Source organism: Erythrolamprus reginae, chromosome 8 (genome assembly GCF_031021105.1).
Source record: "Erythrolamprus reginae isolate rEryReg1 chromosome 8, rEryReg1.hap1, whole genome shotgun sequence".
Taxonomy (NCBI): domain Eukaryota; kingdom Metazoa; phylum Chordata; class Lepidosauria; order Squamata; family Dipsadidae; genus Erythrolamprus; species Erythrolamprus reginae.
In genome coordinates this window covers 25,723,815-25,745,234 of record NC_091957.1, presented here as the reverse complement: position 1 = coordinate 25,745,234, position 21,420 = coordinate 25,723,815, and the positions used below count along the sequence as shown (strand labels likewise).

Genomic DNA, 21,420 nt, shown 5'->3' with positions numbered 1-21,420 from the left:
ATGAGGTACAACACTTAATGATTGTCATCGGGGTCCAATAAGCAATGAAGAAACAATATTAATGAAAATCTTAAGGATACAAGGAACAAATTACAATTATACATAAGTGGGAGAAAATGGGTGATAGGAGTGATGAGAAAAAACTAGTAGTAATAGTAGGGCAGACTTCGTAAATAGTTTGACAGTGTTGAGGAAATTATTTCTTTACCAGAATGAGGGCGTTTGGTGAAAAAACTGTTCTTGTGTCTAGTTGTCTTGGTGTGCAATGCTGTGTTCTGTAGCAACCTTTTGAGGCTAGGAGTTGAAACAGTTAATGTCCAGGATGCGAGGGTGCAATGGAAGGCAGGTTGGCAGCAATTGTTTTTTCTTCAGTTCTGATTCTCCTCTGAAGTCTGTGTAGGTCTTGTTGGGCTGCAGAACCGAACCAGGCAGTTATAGAGGTGCAGATGACAGACTCAATGGTTCCTCTATAGCAGTGTTTTTCAACCAGTGTGCCGTGACACACTAGTGTGCCGCGAGACATGGTCAGGTGTGCCGCGAAGCTGAGCAAGAGAGAGAAAGAGAGAGAGTGAAAGAAAGAAAGCAAGAGAGAGAGAGAAAGAAAACAAGAGAGAGAGAGGAGAAAGCAAGAGAGAGAGAAAGAAAGCAAGAGAGAGAGAAAGAAAGCAAGAGAGAGAGAAAGAGAGGGAGGGAAGGAGGGAGAGAGAAAGTGAGCAAAAAAGAGAGGAAGGAAGGAAGAGAGAAAGAAAGAGGGATGGAGAGAGGAAGGAAGGGAGAGAAAGAGGGAGAGAAATAGTGAAAGGGAGGAAGAGAGAGAGAGAGAATTTTTTTGTCCAAACTTTTTTTATCCCCCCCCATTGCCCCCCCGCTCAACGTGCCCCATGATTTTGTATATGTAAAAAATGTGCCGCAGCTCAAAAAAGGTTGAAAATCACTGCTCTATAGAACTGTATCAGCAGCTCCTTCGGCAGTTGGAGCTTCCTGAGTTGGGCGCAGAAAGAACATTCTTTGTGGTGTTTTTTTGATGACGTTTTTGAGGTTAGGTGACCATTTTAGAGATATGATAGAACCTAGAAATTTGATACTGTGTTGGCTAGTCTTGTGAGAAGAGCTGGGGCGGAGGAGGAGGAGGAGGCTGTGGGCTGTGGGTTGTGAAGCTGGCCAGCTCAGCCGAAAGTGGTAGATCAGGGACTGGGAAGCCTTGTCAGTAAACAAGCTTTTGTGGGCTCTTCCTGGGAAGAGCCGGCAGGCAGGGGGGCTGTTTTTGCAACCCGGCAGAGCTAAACTGGACCCCTGCTGATGCCGGGAAACTTCTGGCCAGCGTTGGGGCAAGGAGGCCCTGCTTTCCCAGCAACGGGGGGGGGGGGGGGGCGAGGAGAGCACCCTGAGGGCATGCAGCTGGTCTTACTCTGCAGGAAGCAGAAGGAAGCCTCAGCCTGAAGGTCTGCCTCTAGCCAGCCGGGAGGATTTCAGCCTGCGATTCACCCAAGACTGGTTTATGCTTCAGCTCTGAGCTGATTGGGATTTAGTGAATGAGCAGATCAGGGTCTTGGTGTGCCTGGTTTGGTCCCTTCCAAGACAGGCCAATAGCCTCTCTCTGGATCCCACTGGGAGGTACACTGCCCCTCAGCTAGGAGGCTCCACCAAACATCTCGTCTTGTCTGGGCTTCTTCAGAAACCCAAACATAGAAACATAGAAGATTGACAGCACAAAAAGACCTCCTGGTCCATCCCTTGTACTATTTCCTGTGTTTTATCTTAGGGTGGATCTATGTTTATCCCAAGATATTTAAATTCAGTTCCTGTGGATTGACCAACCACATCTGCTGGAAATTTGTTCCAAGCATCTACTACTCTTTCAGTCAAATTATATTTTCTCACGTTACTTCTGATCTTTCCCCCAACTCACTTCAGATTGTGCCCCCTGGTTCTTGTGTTCACTTTCCTATTAAAAACACTTCCCTCCTGAACCTTATTTAGCCCTTTCACATATTTAAATGTTTCGATCATATCCCCCCCTTCCCTTCTGTCCCCCAGACTATACAGATTGAGTTCATGAAGTCTTTCCTGATAAGTTTTATGCTTAAGACCTTCCACCATTCTTGTAGCCCGTCTTTGGACCCCTTCAATTTGATCAATCTCTTTTTGTAGGTGAGGTCTCCAGAACTGAACACAGTATCCCAAATGGGGTCTCACCAGCGAGATCACCATCTCCCTCTTCCTGCTTGTTATACCTCTAGCTATGCAGATAACCAGGGATTGTTGAATGGATACTGACGTTGCTGGCCCCCTTGGCATGGTACCTTCCCAGAACATGGGGAGGGTCTGGTTTGGCACTCGGGGCTGGGCTGAGAGTGTCACACACGCACCCCGCCCAAGCCCAAGCCCTGGTGTCTCCTGATTTCCAGCCTTGGAGCCTTTTACCAGCCCAGGCGCCATCAGCACTGGAACAGGAAGCCGAGCGGGAGAGATAAGCCCGCCAGACGCTATGCCAGGAGCCAGGGGAATGGAGGGTGCGGGCTTCCCTGGGGGTGCTCGGCCACTTCTCTTGGATCCCCAGGGAGTATATTGGGTCAGTGGGACAGCCTTCAGGCAAATCCTGAGTCTAACATGCACTGTGGGGCTGGGAAGGTGCGGTGGGGCAGGGCTGGCTCAAGGCTGGGCACGGCCGAGTCTCCTCCGGTTCTGCTCAAGCATTGGGCAGCAGCCACGTGCCCGCCAGGTTGGCGCCGAGAGGCAGGCAGGATTTCCAGACAACGGGCATCTCCGGTGGGTGGGGTGGGGGCTGCCGGGCAGGGGAGGAGGGGCAGTTTTTGTGGGGCTGGAACTTTCCAGGAAGTGCCTCTCCGCGAGGAATGCGACTTTGCAAATCTGCCTGCCTGGATGGGCTTCCTGTTTTTTGGGAGCGCTCTTCTTGCCAGGCCCCTTCTTGCCCAAGGGCCATCCCTCTCCAGCAGCAGGAGGAGGAGGGAGGGAGGTCTGAGCTCGCGTGTGCCGAAGGGAGCGAGAAGCGTGGGACAGACGGAGGACTCTGAGGTTAAGAGGGAATTGCACACGGGGACCCCTTCCCCTGCTGCCACCTTTATGGGAGGGCTGGCTGCTTTGTGGTCCAAGTATGTGTGCCGGGTGAGGGGGTAGGTGGGGCAGAAGAGGCAGGTGTGGGGCACAGGTGTGCTGAGAACCTCTGTCTTGCCCTTTGCTTTTCAGATGTCCACCTACAAGCGAGCTACCCTGGATGAAGAGGAGCTTGTGGACTCCCTGGAGGGAGAGATCTACCCCAATGGGGTGCAGGTGAGGAGAGGCAGAGTAGGAGGGAGGGTAGCACCCAACCCCCCACCTCGACCCAATTCCGTCCCACCTCCTTAAAGACCCCTGAAATCCCCCCAGCTTTGTCTAACCCACTGTAGGTCTGCTGAGAGACATGGGAAGACTGGCTCAACTCTGCCCTAGTTCCTCTGCTCAAGATAGCAATAGCATTTAGACTTATATACCGCTTCATACTGCATTTTGCAGCCCTCTCTAAACGGTTTGCCCCCAACAATCTGGGTCCTCATTTGACTCACCTCGGAAGGAGTCAGCCTTGAGCCGGTGGTGAGATCTGAACTGCTGAACTACACCTAGTGGATTAGCTGAAGTAGCCTGCAGTATTGCACTCTAACCACTGCGCCACCCTGGCCTTCCGCCATATCTCAGAATCCATGAGGGGAGGCTAGAATTCCCCTAGACCAAAGGTAGGCTAAGTTGGCTCTTCTATGACTTCTAGACTTCAACTACCAAGATTCCTCAGCCAATCATGCTAGCTCAGGCATTCTGGGAGTTGAAGTCCACATGTCCTAGAACAGTGATTTTCAACCTTTTTTGAGCTGCGGCACATTTTTTACATTTACAAAATCCTGGGGCACACCACCAACCAAAATGACACAACATGACACTCTAAGACACTCTCCTCTCTTTTTCCATCCCTGTCTCCTCCACCCCTTGTGTGTGTGTGTATATATATACACTCTTGAACCATTTCCAAAACCAAGTGAGGGCTGGGGTTTTTTTCCTCTCTTATTCTTTGGGTGCTTTTTATCATATGCTTTAAATCAAGAGTCACTTCTCTCTCTCTTTTGTTTCTCTCTCTTTCCTCTCATTTTCTGCCTCAATCATTTTCTCATTTCTCTTTTTTCCTCCCCTTTTTGCTCATTTCTCTCTCTCCCCCCCTTCTTCCCCTTTTCTCTCTTGCCTTCTTTCTCTTGCTCTCTTTTTCTTTCTCTCTCTCTCTCTCTCTCTCTTTCTCTCAGCAAAAATTTGCAAAACTGGAATCTGAGCTTCCTTCTTCACGGCACACCTGACCATGTCTCGCGGCACACTGGTTGAAAAACACTGTCCTAGAAGAGCAAACGTTGCCTATCCCTTCCCCCTACCAGAAAGCGGGAGGTGGGAAATGAGGCCCTCTTTCTCATGGGCTTGTTTCTCTTCATGCCTGAGGAGCAGACTGTTTACAGGACCATCTCCTGCCACATATCTCCCAGAGACCTATTAGATCACAGAGTTGGCCTCCTCCAGTACCGTAGGCTAAGCAATGCAGGTTGGTGGGCCCACGGGGGAGGGCCTTCTCTGTGGTTGCCCCAGCCCTATAGAACCAACTACCCCCCCCCCCCATGTCTGTATTGTTTCCCCCCTGCTGGCCTTCCAAAAGGCCTGGGGACCATGAATTGTACATCTAATCATAGCCGAACTGTGAGTGATTGGTATCTATGTGTGTCTGGATAGTTTGTCAAGGGTTTATTATTTATATTTGAGTTTTTGAAATTGTATACTGCTCAAGAAAATAAAGGGGACACTTAAACAACACAATATAATGCCAAGTAAATCAGACTTCTATAAAATCAAAGTGTCCATTTAGGAAGCAACACTGATTGACAATCGATTTCACGTGCTGTTGTGCACATTCGACTTTGTACAGAACAGAGTATTCAATGACAATATTTCATTCATTCAGATCTAGGATGGGTTCTTTGAGTTTTCCCTTCATTATTATAATTTTTTTGAGCAGTGTATTATTATTGTTGCAAGCTGCCCTGAATCCCATGGGATTGGGCAGCATACAAGTCAAAGAAATAAATAAAGTGATTGGCCTTGCTGGTCTCTGAAATCCCCACCCCCTGAATCTTTGCCTGCCTGGGCCCTGGGCTGACCCCTGCCTCTGGTGGGGGGGAGAAGTGGCACAACTAGAGAGAGGATCGGCTGAGGAGGTGTCCTCGTATGCCCAGGGCATTCCTCCCCTGTCCTTTCTCGCTCCTCGATCCTTTCCCACCCTGTCAAACATGGCACTGTTTTGGGGGGGCAGCAAAACACAAGGTAGGATTCCTCCCCTGAGCGCAGCCCAGAAGAAGCAGACGAGGTGGAGAGTCCTCACTTGCACTGTGAAGCGCTCATGTGTTTGTGTGTGTGTGTGTGTCCCCCTGAGCCCTCCCAGACCTTGTGTTTCCCTGCTGCCCGACCCCTGGCCTTCCCCTCCCAGCACCCTGGCCCTCCCCCTTCCCCATTGAGGAAAGGCGGTCAACTCCTCCTCCTCTACGGACAGAGGAGCTCTGGCCAAAGCAGAGCAGGAGTGGACGTGCAAGCCCCCCAACCACCCTCCTGCCCTCCCTCCTTGTGCCAGGAAATGGGGGCTGGCTCCAGGGAAACCGCCCTCTGGCTCCCCGGCCATGGAGGAGGAGGAGGGAGCCCACCATTACTGCTGGGGGAGTACCAGGGCCAGTAATGGGTTGCAACCGGTATGGCTGGGATCGGGGTTCTGGCAGCAGAATTTGAGATGCGTATGTATCTCTGCAACCCCAATGTGTGCACATGTGCACCCACGTGAGACTTGACCCTCTGATCCACAGGGATTGGACTTCCACTCCCATCATCCCCAGCCACACTAGTATCGACCTGCAAGCTATGCTGGCTGGAGAATTCTGGGAGTTGAAGCCCACAAGTCTTGAAGATGCAAATTTTGGGGGCGGACCCCCATTTTAGAGGCTTGGAAGGATGCAATCCAAAAAACCATCAAGAGTCTTTTTGTCCCTGGGGGGGGAGAGGTTTAAAATGTCTGGAGAAGAAGCTTCATCAACTGGAAGAGGTGGTAATCTCCAGGATCATCTCCTCAGCCTGTAGGGCAGAAGTGTTCAAACTTGGCAACTTTTAAGACTTGTGGACTGCAACTCCCAGAAATTTCCAGCCAGCTGTGCTGGAGAGTTTCTGGGAGTTTATTTATTTATTAGACTTTTATGCCACCCAATACCTGTTGGTACACAGGGGGGCTTACAACAAAATAAAATACAATAAAATAACAGTAAGAAGTCAATAAATACCAATTTATAAAACCCCTTATAAAACCATTAAAAAACCCCATTATAATACCCACCACATAATCCTATCCAACCCCAGGCATACTAATTAACATATTTCGGCCGTGACAGATGTAATATTCACGGTCCCCAGGCCTGCTGACAAAGCCAGGTCTTTGCAGCTTTCTGGAAGGCCGGTAGGATGGGAGCAGTACAGACATGGGGGGGGGGCAGAGTTGGTTCCATAAAACTGGGGCAGCCACAGAGAAGGCCCTCCCCCGATTGCTTAGTTGATGGGAGAAGACCAACCCGGTTGGATCTTACTGGTCTCTGAGAGGTACATAGCAGGAGACGGTCCCGTAAGTAGTCTGATCCTAAACCATGTAGGGCTTTCTAGGTAATAACTAACCCCTTGAATTGTGACCGGAAACTAATCAGTAGCCAGTGCAGCACGCAGAGTGTTGGTATTATATGGAGGTACTTCAGTACACCCATGACGGCTCACGCAGCTGCATTCTGGGCTATCTCCGAACACTCTTCAAGGGTAGCCCCATATAGAGCGTGCTGCAGTAACCAAGACAGCAGGTGATGAGGGCCTGAGTGACTGTCGCAAAGCCTCCTGGTCCCAATAGGAGTTGGTCGACAAGTCTTAAAACTGTCCATGTTTGGAGACACCTTCTCTGGAAGCTGCAGCCGGCAAGGAGACACGGAGGACTTCTTTTGCGCCCTGTGGCGGCGGCAGTGGCAGCTACTTGTCCGCCTCGTAGGGCCTGAGTCTCCCTTCCTTCCTTTTCTCCCAGGTGAACTTCCGCGGGCCGGGCCATCAAAAGGGCAGCTGGGAGCAGCGGACGCGGCCCGAGAAGCGCCTCCTGATCCTGGCGGTTTTCCTCTTCTTGGGCCTGTTGGCCTGTCTGGCGGTCCTGCTCTTCCAGTACCAGACGCGTGAGTTGGCTGGCCGTCCCGCCTGGCCTGTCCCCCTTTGGGTGGGTCTCCCCTACTTCCCAGCCCCCCACCTGTGGTGACGGCAGCCTCCTCCCCCCCAGGGCCCTGCCTGACCCAGGCCTGCATCGCGGTGACCAGCTCCATCCTGAGCTCCCTGGACCAAGCGGTGGATCCCTGTGAGGACTTCTTCAGCTACGCTTGCGGCGGCTGGATCAAGAGCAACCCCATTCCAGATGGTCACTCCCGCTGGGGGACCTTCAACAAGCTTTGGGAACACAACCAGGCAGCCCTCAAGAGACTCCTGGGTGGGTTGGAGGGGGCAGGCAGGGGGTGGCAGTTGGGGATGTGTGGGTCCCATTGGGAGGGGCTCGCAAAGGGACCGAGATGCTTTCTGGGGATTGAAAGAGGGGAGCCTCCGCCCCCAGTCTTGGGCTAAAGGGAGGGGCAAGAGATTGCCAGATTACTCCTCCTTGGAGGCTGGGCAGGGGGGGGGGGGTCTTTCTCCCTGTGGGGGTGGGTAGGTTCTTGCAGGGCAGATGCTTTGGACAGATGCTCCTGAAAAATTCTGTGTATGTATGTATGTATGTATGTGTTTCTCCCTCTCTTTCTCTTTCCCTCTTTCTCCTTTCTTTCCCTCTTTTTCTCCCAGTCTCTATCTCTCTTTCTCTCTCCCTCCCTTTCTCTCTCTCTTTCTCCCTCTCTCTTTCTCTCCCTTTCCCTCCCTCCCTTTCTCTTTCTTTCCCTCTTTCTCTCTCTCTTTCCTTCTCCCTCTCTATCCCTTTCTCTCTTTTTCTCTCTCTCTTTCTCTCCCTTTCTCTCTATCTCTCTCCGTTTCTCTCTCTCCCCCTCTCTCTTTCTCTCTTTGTCTCTCATCCTCTCTATCTCTCCCTCTCTCTTTCTCTCTCCTCCTCTCCTTCTCTTTCTCTCTCCCTTTCTCTCTCTCTCTGTTTCCCTTTTCTGCTGCTTTTTGGTGCCCAACAGGCTTCATTTTTTCCACGACTGGGCCTCTTGCAATTTCTCAGGAATGATCCCCCCCTCCCAAAAATGCATTCATGTCCTGAGTGGGGGGAAGGGAATTTCCCTGATTAAATATTCCTCTTTGGGCAGTGAAGAGGGGCACAGTCTGGAGAGGAGGGGGTTTCCATAGCTACAGACCCTTATCTCCCTTTAAACCTGTGGCTGCCCTGTCCGTCTGCCTTTTAAATCTGAAGAGCTCCCCTTTTCCCCAGACAGATGTTTCTCTTTGGCTGTGACTCCCAGGGAAATGCTTGGTCCCCTCTTCCCCCTTCAAGCTTCTTTGGAGGGGAGGTGTCTCTTCTGTGCCCCATAGGAGGGGGCGAGGTGGGAGGCCTCTCTGGAGAGGAGGGACTGTTCTCCCTAACTGAGCCCCAAACACATCTCAGATGTTGGAGCCATGGGGTGAAGAGAGGGGTCAGGAAGGAGCCCCATGCAAATTTTATGATGGGCTAGAAAATTAATATGTATAGAAAGTTAAGTTAGAATGATTAAAGGGAAGAACATGGAGAATTAAAGGTGGCAGACCCAGATGACAAAATTAGATGATAGGGAGGAGGCAGTATTAGAACAGCAACATATACCTAGAATAAAGAAGTTAGTATACCTAGAATAAAGATATATTTATTCTAGGCATATACCAGTATTTACCTAGAATAAAGAAGTTAGTACAGTAATACCTCGTCTTACGAACTTAATTGGTTCCAGGACGAGGTTCATAAGATGAAAAATTCATAAGATGAAACAATGTTTCCCATAGGAATCAATGGAAAAGCCAATAATGCGTGCAAGCCCATTAGGTAAACACAAAACATGAAGGCTTTAAAAAAAAAAGCGATGGGGGCAGACGAAGCTGAGGCGAACTGAGTGGGGGGAGGGACAGCGAGAGGTAGCAACAGGTGGCAGTCCCAACGAAGCAAAGCGAAAAGAGCCTCTCTTGAGCTCCATGGGTCTTTCCCTCCTGTTTTTGCCCACCCCATTTGCCCACCCTGTTCTGCTCATTTTCCCCACACCTTTCTCCTCTCTTGAGCTCCATGAGTCCCTCCCGTTTTTGCCTACCCTGTTCTGCTCATTTTCCCCACACCTTTCTCCTCTCTTGAGCTCCATGAGTCCCTCCCGTTTTTGCCCACCCTGTTCTGCTCATTTTCCCCACACCTTTCTCCTCTCTTGAGCTCCATGAGTCCCTCCCGTTTTTGCCCACCCTGTTCTGCTCATTTTCTCCACACCTTTCTCCTCTCTTGAGCTCCATGAGTCCCTCCCGTTTTTGCCTACCCTGTTCTGCTCATTTTCCCCACACCTTTCTCCTCTCTTGAGCTCCATGAGTCCCTCCCGTTTTTGCCCACCCTGTTCTGCTCATTTTCCCCACACCTTTCTCCTCTCTTGAGCTCCATGAGTCCCTCCCGTTTTTGCCCACCCTGTTCTGCTCATTTTCTCCACACCTTTCTCCTCTCTTGAGCTCCATGAGTCCCTCCCGTTTTTGCCTACCCTGTTCTGCTCATTTTCCCCACACCTTTCTCCTCTCTTGAGCTCCATGAGTCCCTCCCGTTTTTGCCCACCCTGTTCTGCTCATTTTCCCCACACCTTTCTCCTCTCTTGAGCTCCATGAGTCCCTCCCGTTTTTGCCCACCCTGTTCTGCTCATTTTCCCCACACCTTTCTCCTCTCTTGAGCTCCATGAGTCCCTCCCGTTTTTGCCCACCCTGTTCTGCTCATTTTCCCCACACCTTTCTCCTCTCTTGAGCTCCATGAGTCCCTCCCGTTTTTGCCCACCCTGTTCTGCTCATTTTCCTCACACCCTTCTCCTCTCTTGAGCTCCATGAGTCCCTCCCGTTTTTGCCCACCCTGTTCTGCTCATTTTCCCCACACCTTTCTCCTCTCTTGAGCTCCATGGGTCCCTCCCGTTTTTGCCCACCCTGTTCTGCTCATTTTCCCCACACCTTTCTCCTCTCTTGAGCTCCATGAGTCCCTCCTGTTTTTGCCCACCCCGTCCTGCTCATTTCCCCCACACCTTTCTCCTCTCTTGAGCTCCATGAGTCCCTCCTGTTTTTGCCCACCCCATCCTGCTCATTTTCCCCACACCTTTCTCCTCTCTTGAGCTCCATGAGTCCCTCCCGTTTTTGCCCACCCTGTTCTGCTCATTTTCCCCCACACCTTTCTCCTCTCTTGAGCTCCATGAGTCCCTCCTGTTTTTGCCCACCTCGTCCTGCTCATTTTCCCCACACCTTTCTCCTCTCTTGAGCTCCATGAGTCCCTCCTGTTTTTGCCCACCCCGTCCTGCTCATTTTCCCCACACCTTTCTCCTCTCTTGAGCTCCATGAGTCTTTTCCCCATGCAGATTGGGAGGGGGGAGTTTGTCACTGGGATTCAAAGCAGAATGGCAAAAATGAAGGGATTCGAGGAGCCTCAGGGAAATCCCAGCGGCTGCTCGGGTTCGTAAGGTGAAAATTGTTCAGAATAAGAGGCAAAAAAATCTTAAACACTGGGTTCGTATCATGAAAAGTTTGTATGAAGAGGGGTAAGATGAGGTATCACTGTATATGTAGAATAAAGGCATATTTATTCTAGGTCAGTGGTTCTCAACCTGGGGGTCGGGACCCATTTGGAGGTCGAATGACCGTTTCACAGGGGTCACCTAAGATCACAGGAAAAGAAAAATTTCCCACGGTTAGGAACTAAAGCTTCTCTGGCGCCTTGGAATATATTTTTACAATCTGACCAATCAGGCGTTTACATTGGGGGTGTCCCTCTGACCTTCCTGCCAATTCTCTATTGGGAGAATTGGTGCTAGGCTTATGGTTGGGGGTCACCATAACATGAGGAACTGCATTAAGGGTTCACGGCATTAGAAAAGTTGGGAACCACTACCAGTACAGTGGTAGTGGTACCTCTACCTAAGAATGCCTCTACTTATGAACTTTTCTAGATAAGAACTGGGTGTTCAAGATTTTTTTGCCTCTTCTCAAGAACCATTTTCTACTTACAAACCCAAGCCTCCGAAACTGTAACTGGAAAAGGCAGGGAGAAGCCTCCCTGGGGCCCCTCTAGGAATCTCCTGGGAGGAAACAGGGTCTCTATCCTCCCCGTGGTTTTCCCAGTCGCATGCATTATTCGTTTTTACATTGATTCCTATGGGAAAAACTGCTGCTGCTTACAAACTTTTCTACTTAAGAACCTGGTCACAGAACGAATTAAGTTTGTAAGTAGAGGTACCACTGTATATACCTGGAATAAAGAAGTTACTTGTATAGATATGACATAGAAAATATATAGACGTACGGGAATGTTATCAGTCTGCTAAATACAAGGTGAATTATGATTAGAATCAGTCAGGGAAAGGTTAAGAGGGAGAAAAAGGAAGGGAGGACAGAAGGAGTGGAGGGAAGTAGGAAGAGGGAGAGAAGGAGAAAAGGTAGGAGAAGGAGATTGTTGGAGGGAAGTGCAAAGAAATGAAAAACATACAAATGCTAGTATAAATATGTGCAAAAATAGGATATTGATTTATGATAGATTAGATAGAAATGTACAAGTTAGGTATGTTTTGATATGGCTTATGCAGTGAAGGGTTTCTGGCTTCCGCTGCTACTGATGTGCTACCTGTGCACCTATGCGCTCCCGAGCGAGATTTTGCTTCTCGTGCACACGAGAGTCGGGAATGTGGAGCTGCATAGGAGAGGGAATAAATCTCTGCCAGCGCTTAGAGAAAAGAAACCCTCCCTTCGCTCTGGGCATCGACTGTCCTCCTCCTCTTCTTCCTCCTCCTCTTCTTCTTCCTCCTCCTTTTCTTCCTCCTCCTTCTTCCTTCCTCCTTCTCTTCCCACCCAAATTCTGAGTTTTTATTTCTCTCCTAATGGGTTTGCACGCATCATTTGCTTTTACATTGATTCCTATGGGAAAAATTGCTTCTTCTTACAAACTTTTCTACTTAAGAACCTGGTCACGGAATGGATTAAGTTCTTAAGTAGATGTAAATCAAACTTCTGTGAAATCAAACTGTCCATTTAGGAAGCCACACTGATTGACAATCAATTTCACATGCTGTTGTGCAAATGGAATAGTTGTGCAAATGAAATATTCAATGAGAATATTTCATTCATTCAGATCTAGGATGTGTTATTTAAGTGTTCCCTTTATTTTTTGAGCCGTATATATTAAAAAAGAATAAAAGGAGCCCCGCGGGTCCCTTTTGATCTGGTGGGGGAAGGGCCATAGGGTGCAGGAGGCTGAAGTCTTCGCTGGCCTCTTCTCTCTGCAGAGAATACGACGGCCACCTCGTCACTGGGCGAAGCCGAACGCAAAGTGCAGCGTTATTACCAGTCCTGCATGAACGAGAGCCGGATAGAGGAGCTGCAGGCCAAGCCGCTGGTGGATCAGGTCCAGAAGGTAGCCGGATGGGTCTTGGGAGCAAAGGCCTTGCTTGGCAGAGGCATCCAACTTTTTCTCAAAGCGCTCCGGGGCCAACCCCTGGTGGGAATGAATAGAGGCTCCGGGGCCCTCCGCTCAGCATTTTGGATGCCTCGGACTGCAGCTCCCAGAACTCCCAACCGGAGTTGGGTCCAGTTCAGAGTGATGGGAAGTGTAGTCAGAAGTCAGTACTAAATCAAATGGTTATCTCCAGAGCACAAAATACCATATTTTTCGGACTGTAAGACACACCTAATTTTGGGGGGAGGAAATTTTTTAAAAAAAATCTGCCTACCAGCATGCACCTGGTTAGGGTCCTTAGCAAACAGGTTGGAACGGGTATATCAGCCTTGTGAAGCTCCATTTCGGAGGCTGCTTTTTCAGCCTTGCAAAGCTCCATTTGAGAGGCTGGTGGGGCTACATTCAGTGTATGAGACACACCCAGATTTTCACCCTCTTTCAGGAGGGAAAAAAGGTGCGTCTTATACTTCAAAAAAATGCGGTAACTTTGCAATTGATTCTGTTTTAAGATTTTCAGTCCGGGTGACAAGAAAGACAGGCTGGGAGGGGGGGGGCTTGGGCCCCTTTGGCTCTCCTGCTTGTGACCCCAAGGGGGGGTCTCTTTTTCTTGCCACCCACCCCCAGCTTGGAGGTTGGAATATCAGCGCCCCCCCAGGAGAGGACAGCTTCAACAAGATGCTGCTAGCTCTGATGGCTCAGTACCACCTGACCCCTTTCTTCTCCATCTCTGTCAGCGTTGACTCCAAGAATTCCAGCAGCAACATCATCCAGGTAAGGCAAGGGATGGCGAACCCCATTTTTGGATCGCGTGCCAAAAGGGTGTGTGGGTGTATACCCACACCCATTCCCTCTCTCTCACACACACACCCCCACACCCCCACACTACCCCTGTACCTGTGCACAACCAACCCCCCCCCCCCCCCCCGTCTCCAAGCATGCATACAGGCCTCACTGAAGCCTGGGATGTCAAAAAACAGCCCAACAGGCAAAATGAAAGTTTGGAAAAATGGACTTCCGGTTTGCTTGTTGTGCTGTTTTTTGCCTTCTGGGGCTTCCGGGAAGCTTCCCTGAAGCCTCCAGAGGGTGAAACAGCCTTCCCAAAGGCCAAAAATGAACTGGCTAGTGTACACAAGTGCGTTGGAGCAGACATAGAGCAACACTTTGCGTGCCCTCCGATATGGCTCCGCGTGCCACCTGTGGCACTTGTGCCATAGGTTCACCATCATGGAAGTAGGAGATTCCCTCCCCCTCCCTGAATTGACTGCCCACTCGGTCACCCCTTTTCTCGCTGCTATTTTCTCTTCCAGATTGACCAGTCCGGTCTAGGATTGCCCTCCAGGGAATACTACCTCAACAAAACCCAGAATGAAAAAGTGAGTGGTCCTCCTCCTACAGCCAAGGCCGTCTGAGCGGCACAGGCTCCCTCCTTCCAGACTCTGCCCATCACCTTGTCAGGGTGGCATGGCCTAGTTCTTTGGCCTTCCACACCCATGAAAGAACCCAAGGCATCGTCGGCACAGCTGTCCTGATCAAACGCAGGGCCTTTCCCGGTTGAGCTGAGGATGCCACATCCCTTTCCTTGGTCCCTGCAGGTGCTGACAGGATACCTGAACTTCATGGTCCAGCTTGGCATGCTGGTCAGCGGGGAGGAGGAGGCCACGATCCGGCCGCAGATGCAGGAAATCCTGGACTTTGAGACCACCTTGGCCAATGTCACCACCCCCCAGGAGAAGCTCCGAGATGAGGAAGCAATTTACTATAAAATTCCTGCTGGGGAGCTCAAGGTGAGGTAGACTGTGGCCAGATGGGAATTTTGGGGCTCTGCTGTCCACTCTGCATCTGATTGGTCCTGCATCCCAGCATCATTCCTTTGGGTGGAAAAATGTGCCAAGCAGCCCTTCAGATGAGGATTGCTGTGGAATGTCGGCCGCCAGCCCCTCCAGCAGCCAAATCAGAGGAGGAGGCGGTGTGGGAGGCAGGTCAGCATCAGGGCAACCTGAGACCTCAGAGGGGGAAGAGGGAAGGGAGCTGGCAAGAGAGAGACAGACGCAGAGCCTGGGCCATCCATTAAACCTCAGAGGGAGAGTCAACAGCCCCCAGGTCTGGAGGTGGCTGATGAAGAAGAAGAGGAACAGCTGGGTCCTGTGCCTGATTCACGGATGCACAGAAAACAGAGGAGAGCAGTGGAAATCTATGGGCCGGTCCTTGGGATGGAAGAGCCACTGCTGCCTAGCAAAGCCCCACCCTTAGCTCTGGAGATAAAAGGCAGAGGGGGTGGAGGTGAATAGATGTGGCAGACAACTATTCATCTCCCAGCCAGACAGACTTCTTAGCCTGTGGTGAGAGAGAAACTTTTTGCCAGGGTTGCTGGCGCATCTGATAAAGGAATCTTTGAGTTGACTTCAGAGAGTTTGTCGTATTTGGGGAGCTGGGTCAGATCAAGGATGCAGGTGGATCCCAGGCCTCCTGGGTACGTTTCCTCCCATCCAAGAGGAGGCTTAAAAAGAAACAGAAGCCTAATCCCTCAGCCCAGCTCTACTCTTGGGGGACCCAGTCTGCGTCAACAGGTCCTCTGGCAGCTGCATGTTCCCAAGTGGCGACTGGGTGAGGAAGGCAGGAAGGTAGAGAACTGACCCTCCACTCCTCCTTTCTTTCTGCCTTGGAAGGACTTCGCCCCAGCCATCGACTGGATGCCCTTGCTCAAGGAAGTTTTCAACCCGGTGGAGATCAACGAATCGGAGCCGGTAGTGGTCTATGCCAAGGAGTATCTCCAGCGCGTCTCCCTGCTCATTCAGAACACAGACAAGAGGTGAGGGAGGGGCAGAAACTCTGGTGTGGGGAGGGGCACTGAACCAGAGGACCTTGCATGGTCCTGGCCAGAGCAGAAGAAAGCCTTCCCTCCCCTCCCCCCCTTCCTGAGCTCTTCTCTTTTGCCTGTGCCAGGGTGTTGCGTAACTACATGATTTGGCACCTGGTGAGGAAAGGAGCGAGTTTCTTGGACCAGCGGTTCCAAGACGCGGAGGAGAAGTTCTTGGAAGTGATGTATGGATCGAAGAAGGTGCGTGCCGGGGAGAGGAGGACGCAGGACGGAGTGGTTGGGGTTGCGGGGAGGCAGTCCCGTTAGATGGGAGACCCATTAGATGGGAGAGAAAAGCTCTCCCTTGCCTCCTCCCCCTGCTTCTTGGGATTGGCTGCCCTGGAGCGCCCTCTGCTGCCAGCTCCCAACCCTGCAACGCCACACCTACCTGACTCTTGGCTACCCTGGATCGGAAGGCTTTTCCCACTATAGCTGATGCCTGCAGCCATGTGGGCATGTTTTGGGCCACCGGCCAGCCATCCTTTCCTCCACTACCTGAACCCAAAACAGCAACTCCGACCCAAGGAAGGACTTGGCACAGGGCCAATTGACAGGGCCATCTCTTAAGTGGGCATCCAGAAGCCGGGGCTGGTGCCAGTGACCTCTTCCCCCCACCACACACTTTTCCCCTTGCAGACCTGCGTGTTCCGTTGGAAACACTGCATCAGTGACACCGATAACAGCCTGGGGTTCGTCTTGGGCGCCATGTTTGTGAGGGCCACCTTTGCCGAAGACAGCCGGGCCGTCGTAAGCATGTATTTTCTTCTCCTCCCCCCAAGCATGACTTGAGCCATGGCAGCTGTCCCTCTATTGTGGGGTCCTTTGAAGGAGGGGTGGGTTCTCACCTAGGGGGAGAGAGGAGACTCCCTCCTTCCTAGAACATCCATACTCCTTCGGAAACTCTTCTGCCTTCTGCCCTTCCTGTGTAGGGTCAGCTAGCTTCACTCCCCCTACAGCAAATGTCCTCAAACTTGGCCACTTTAAGACTTTTTTAAAAAAATGAATATTTTTATTAATTTTTACAATATCAATAACAAAATAACATACACACAACACACAACATATAACAATGTACTCAGTATTCATACCCCTCCACCAAAATGGGGGTGTATTTTGTATATACCATTTTAACTTCAGAGCAATATTTATTTATTTAATTAATTGGACTTGCATGCCACCCCTCTCCGTGCACTCAGGGCGGCTCACAACAGTAAATATATCTATTTACATCTTATAAGTGATTCCAATTTATTCTTTATAGCTTGGTCTCGAATTCTACTGACCACATATCCTCTTACCTTGCCCATCGTCCCATCAGTTCCTGTAAATTGATTTCCTTAGCCGAATTCATCCTCTTATCCATAATCTCAATGTGATCCACCATGTACCAATACCAATTTTGTATTGTCCATTTTGTTGCATCCTTCCAGCCTAGGACTATAACCGCTTGAGTGCTTTCTATCACTGCTTCTTTTATTTCTCTAAATTCTCCCATCTAATACTGCCATTTCCTTTGGCCACTTTAAGACTTCTGGATTTCAATTCCCAGAATTGTCCAGCCAGCTTTTGGTTTCACTTTGATGAAGTCAAGATATATTACACTTACTGCATACCCACCATCTATGATGAAAGTAACTTTATATGGCTGACTGGAGAATTCTGGGAGTTGAAGTCCACAAGTCTTCAAGTTGCTAAGTTTGGGGATGGACCCCTGTTTTAGAGGCTTGGAAAGATGCAATCCAAAAAAACCATCAAGAGTGTTTCTGTTTCTCTGGGGGAAAAAGCAGTTTAAGATGCTAGCAGGGGTCTTCAAACCTGGCCACTTTAAGATTTATGGACTTCAACTCCCAGAATTCTCCAGCTACCATAGCCAATTTTGAAGATCTCTGCCCCTACAGGCTGAGGAAATGATCCTGGAGATTAAAAGGGCGCTGGAGGAAAGCTTGGCCACTCTTGGGTGGATGGATGAGGAGACCCGGCGGTCAGCCAGAGAGAAGGCCGACGCCATCTACGACATGATCGGCTACCCAAAGTTCATCCTGGACCCCAAAGAGCTGGACAAAGTCTTCCACAACGTGAGTGTGAATGCCTGCTGTGTCGGGGGCCGGGCCCTGTCTCCGTGAGAATCCTCTCGGGGGTGGGGGCCATCTGGATCTGATGAGGGTCTCCTCTTGGCAGTACGACCCCGTGCCTGACCTGTACTACGAGAACGTCATGCAGTTCTTCAACTTCTCCGCCCGGGTGGCTGCTGACCAGCTTCGCAAGCCTCCGAACCGTGACCAGTGAGTAGCAGTCGGACGAGAACTGTCCTCTTGGGTCGGATCAGTCGATCGGAATAGCAATAGCATTAACGAGCCGAGGTGGCGCAGTGGGTAGAGTGCAGTACTGCAGGCCACTAAAGCTGACTGCTAGATCTGCAGGTCAATGGTTCAAATCTCATCACCGGCTCAAGGTTGACTCAGCCTTCCATCCTTCCAAGGTGGATAAAATGAGGACCTGGATTGTGGGAGCAACAAGCTGGCTCTGTTAAAAAGTGCTATTGCTAACATGTTATAAGCTGCCCTGAGTCTAAGGAGAAGGGCGGCATGAATAAAAAAATCGAATAGATGGATAGATAGATAGATAGATAGATAGATAGCACTTAGACTTATATAACCCTTCACAGTGCTTTACAGCCCTCTCTAAGCGGTTTACAGAGAGTAAGTATTATTATTATTATTATTATTATTATTATTATTATTATTATTATTATTATTAATTTATTAGATTTGTATGCCGCCCCTCTCCGAAGACTCGTATATTGCCAAGATTTGATCTGCCAAAGTGCTGCCACTCTAACCACTGCACCCCTGAGGCTCTTGCATAGAGTTGGAAGGGACCTTGGAGGTCTTCTATTCCAATCCCCCCGCTCGCTCAAGCAGGAAGCCTTATCCCATCTGAGACAGGTGGCTGTCCAGCCTCTTCTTAAAAACCTCCAATGATGAAGTAGCCCCCACCAGTTCCATTGGCTAATTGTCCTCTGTGTGAGGGACTTTCTCCTTCATTCCCAGTGGCTTCTCTCCTTCCTTAGTTTCCATCCATCATTGCTTGTCCTGCCCTCTGGGGCCCTGGAGAATAATGTGTCCCCCTCTTCTGGATGGCAGCCCCTCAAATACTGAAATACTGCTATGGCGTCACCCCTAATTCTTCTTTTCTTGAGACTAGGCAGACCAGGGGTAGGCAAAATTGGCTCTTCTATGATATGTTGGCTTCAACTCCCAGATTTCCTGAGCTAGCATGTTTGGCTCAGGAATTCTGGGAGTTGTAGTCCATAAGTCATAGAAGAGCCAACTTTACTACCTCTGAGCCAGACCCAAAACCTGCAGCCGTTCTTGGTATGGTTTAGTCTCCAGGCTTTCAGTCATCTTATTTGCTCTTCTCTGCACTTTTTAAAAAAATACAAAGATCCAGGAATTGCGGAGGGAGGGAGGGGGCTTAAGGTGAGAGGTGAGCTGTGCAGTCTGGCCCTTGATTCTGATGACTTCTCTTGGTTTTTTGCTTTGCCCAGGTGGAGCATGACCCCCCCAACCGTGAATGCTTATTACTCCCCCACCAAGAACGAGGTCATCTTCCCTGCGGGAATTCTGCAGTCTCCGTTCTACACAAGGAATTACCCCAAGTACGAAGGCCTCTCCCTCCTGTCTCATGACATCCGGGGGTGGGGGGTGGGGGGTTGGAGGTTGGGGGAAGATGGTGCCATTTGGGCAATGATGTTCTGACATAGCTCCCCAAACACGAGAAAACCTCTGGAGTTAAATATTCCTTTGTTAGGAGCGCCAGCAGCCCGTCAAAAAGTCTCTCGCTCACAGCCAGCTAACGAATCCATCAGCCAGGAGATGAATAGCCTGCTATGGCTATTCATCTCCGCCCCATGCCTTTTATCTCCAGAGCTAAGGGTGGGGCATCACTAGCAGCAGTGGCTCTTCCATCCCAAGGACCGGCCCATAGATTTCCACTGCTCTCCACTCCTCTGCCTTCTGCGCATCTATGCGACAGGCATTGGACCCAGCTGTTCCTCTTCTTCCTCATCAGCCTGGGGGTTGTTGACTCTCCCTCTGAGGTTTGATGGATGACCCAGTCTCCGCCTCTGTCTCTCTCTCTTTCTGATAGCTCCATTCCCTCTTCCCCCTTGGAGCTCTCAGGTTGCCTTGAAGCTGACCCTGACTCCCACGCCGCCTCCTCCTCTGATTCGGCTGCTGGGGAGGCCGGCGCGCGACAGGCCAGAGCAGGTTATGAGAAATAGTATTAAACTGAATCTGAGGTTGCAAACAACACAAAAGAAAATTCCTTCTCTCTCCTTTACCCCCAAATCCCGGACATCCCCTGGTTATCCGCAAATATCCAGTTAGGTGCTTTCTCCCCCTCCTACACATGCCAATCTTTCCCTCCTGCTACCCCATGCTAATATCTCTCAGTCAGCTCCTGATAGGTGGGATGCAGCCAGGATACTGTCCCATCATCCCCTTCTGTCTTGTGACTTTTTTTACAGGGCTGTCAATTTTGGGGGGATTGGCGTGGTGGTGGGCCACGAACTGACACACGCCTTTGACGATCAAGGTGAGCTCTTTTGGTGGGAAGTGGCCACCGCTTTCCCTTTTAATGGATAAATAGGACCAGGGTAGCAAATCGGACTGGTCTTTCTTGGTGTTTCTCCTCCCCGGGCCTGGCAGGACGTGAATACGACAAGGACGGCAACCTCCGTCCCTGGTGGAGGAACTCCTCGGTTGAGGCCTTCAAGCAACACACTCAGTGCCTGGTGGAGCAATACGGCAACTACTCCATCAATGGAGAAGCCGTGAATGGCAAGCACACTCTTGGGGAGAATATTGCGGACAACGGGGGGCTGAAGGCTGCCTACCGGGTGAGTTGAGGGGTGCACCCTTTGCTGGGTGTTCTAGCCGGGCTCTGCAGGTAAGGCTCATTCTGCTCTTTTTTTCTCGCCCATAGGCCTATCGGAACTGGGTGAAGAAGAATGGGGAGGAGGCATCCCTGCCCTCCCTGGGCCTCACCAATGACCAGCTTTTCTTCATTGCCTTTGCCCAGGTGGGAGCTCTGGGCCCTTCTCTCCCCATCCTCCCCTTCCCCTTACAACTCCCTCAAAGGTCTCTCTCAGCCCCCCCCCCCTCGCTCTTTGCAAGGCTCTTGGAGCAAATCCACTGACTCAAAAATCCCTTATTTCATGGTAAAAATCACACTCTTTATCAATAAAAGCACACACATCAAAAAGCAGATTTAAATGGCAAGGAAAAGGGAGTTATTTCTCTGTCCGGAATGAAGGGCCAAGTTCAGCCTAAATGGTATTCCTTAGATAACAAAGTCTGTTTATCATTCAAGAATATACATCAGCTCACCAAAGTCCCAGGCAAAAATCATCCAGCAGAGAATGTCTTTTACTGAGGCAGAAATCATGGTTTTGAAGCCTTTTTCAAGCACCCCCCCCACTCTAAAACCTCTTCCATTGAACGGCATTGAAACCCCACACCCAATTACCCCAACATCCTTTGCTTTTTTACTGCCTGGAAGTGACATCACACCCCAAAAGCGGTAAGGCTGTAAGCTAATACCTTTTACTATGCAACTCCTCTTGCCTTCTCAGCAATCTTCCATATTGAGGATCTATCCACGGAGTATCCACTCTAATGCCTTCCTCATCCTCTGACTGGGACCACTCCCCCATTGTCATATCAGCCCCCTCTAGTGGTTCCTTGGGTTCCCTCAGGTCATTTCCCCCTTCACTCTCACTCTGCATCACCCTACTGACCCAGGATATCCAGAGGGGCCTGGCTCATCTCCCTCAGAATCTGACATGACCTGTGATGGACAAGGA

General features: G+C 50.4%; 1 protein-coding gene across 4 annotated transcripts in view; it reads left to right on the top strand.

The window, feature by feature from the left end:
- Window positions 1-21,420, top strand: part of ECE1 (endothelin converting enzyme 1) — a 33,051-nt gene that overhangs the window by 8,853 nt on the left and 2,778 nt on the right. For 3 of the 4 annotated variants that reach the window (XM_070759381.1, XM_070759382.1, XM_070759383.1), the window contains exons 2-17: window positions 3,208-3,291; window positions 7,121-7,262; window positions 7,364-7,567; window positions 12,528-12,655; window positions 13,322-13,468; window positions 14,005-14,070; window positions 14,290-14,481; window positions 15,364-15,506; window positions 15,641-15,755; window positions 16,191-16,301; window positions 17,453-17,629; window positions 17,733-17,836; window positions 19,102-19,212; window positions 20,083-20,150; window positions 20,264-20,454; window positions 20,541-20,636. In XM_070759381.1, coding sequence (XP_070615482.1) covers window positions 3,208-3,291; window positions 7,121-7,262; window positions 7,364-7,567; window positions 12,528-12,655; window positions 13,322-13,468; window positions 14,005-14,070; window positions 14,290-14,481; window positions 15,364-15,506; window positions 15,641-15,755; window positions 16,191-16,301; window positions 17,453-17,629; window positions 17,733-17,836; window positions 19,102-19,212; window positions 20,083-20,150; window positions 20,264-20,454; window positions 20,541-20,636 — 2,079 coding nt within the window. Of the gene's footprint in view, window positions 1-3,207; window positions 3,292-7,120; window positions 7,263-7,363; window positions 7,568-12,527; window positions 12,656-13,321; window positions 13,469-14,004; window positions 14,071-14,289; window positions 14,482-15,363; window positions 15,507-15,640; window positions 15,756-16,190; window positions 16,302-17,452; window positions 17,630-17,732; window positions 17,837-19,101; window positions 19,213-20,082; window positions 20,151-20,263; window positions 20,464-20,540; window positions 20,637-21,420 lie in introns of those variants that run through there. The other variant, XM_070759384.1, reaches the window with a different exon arrangement.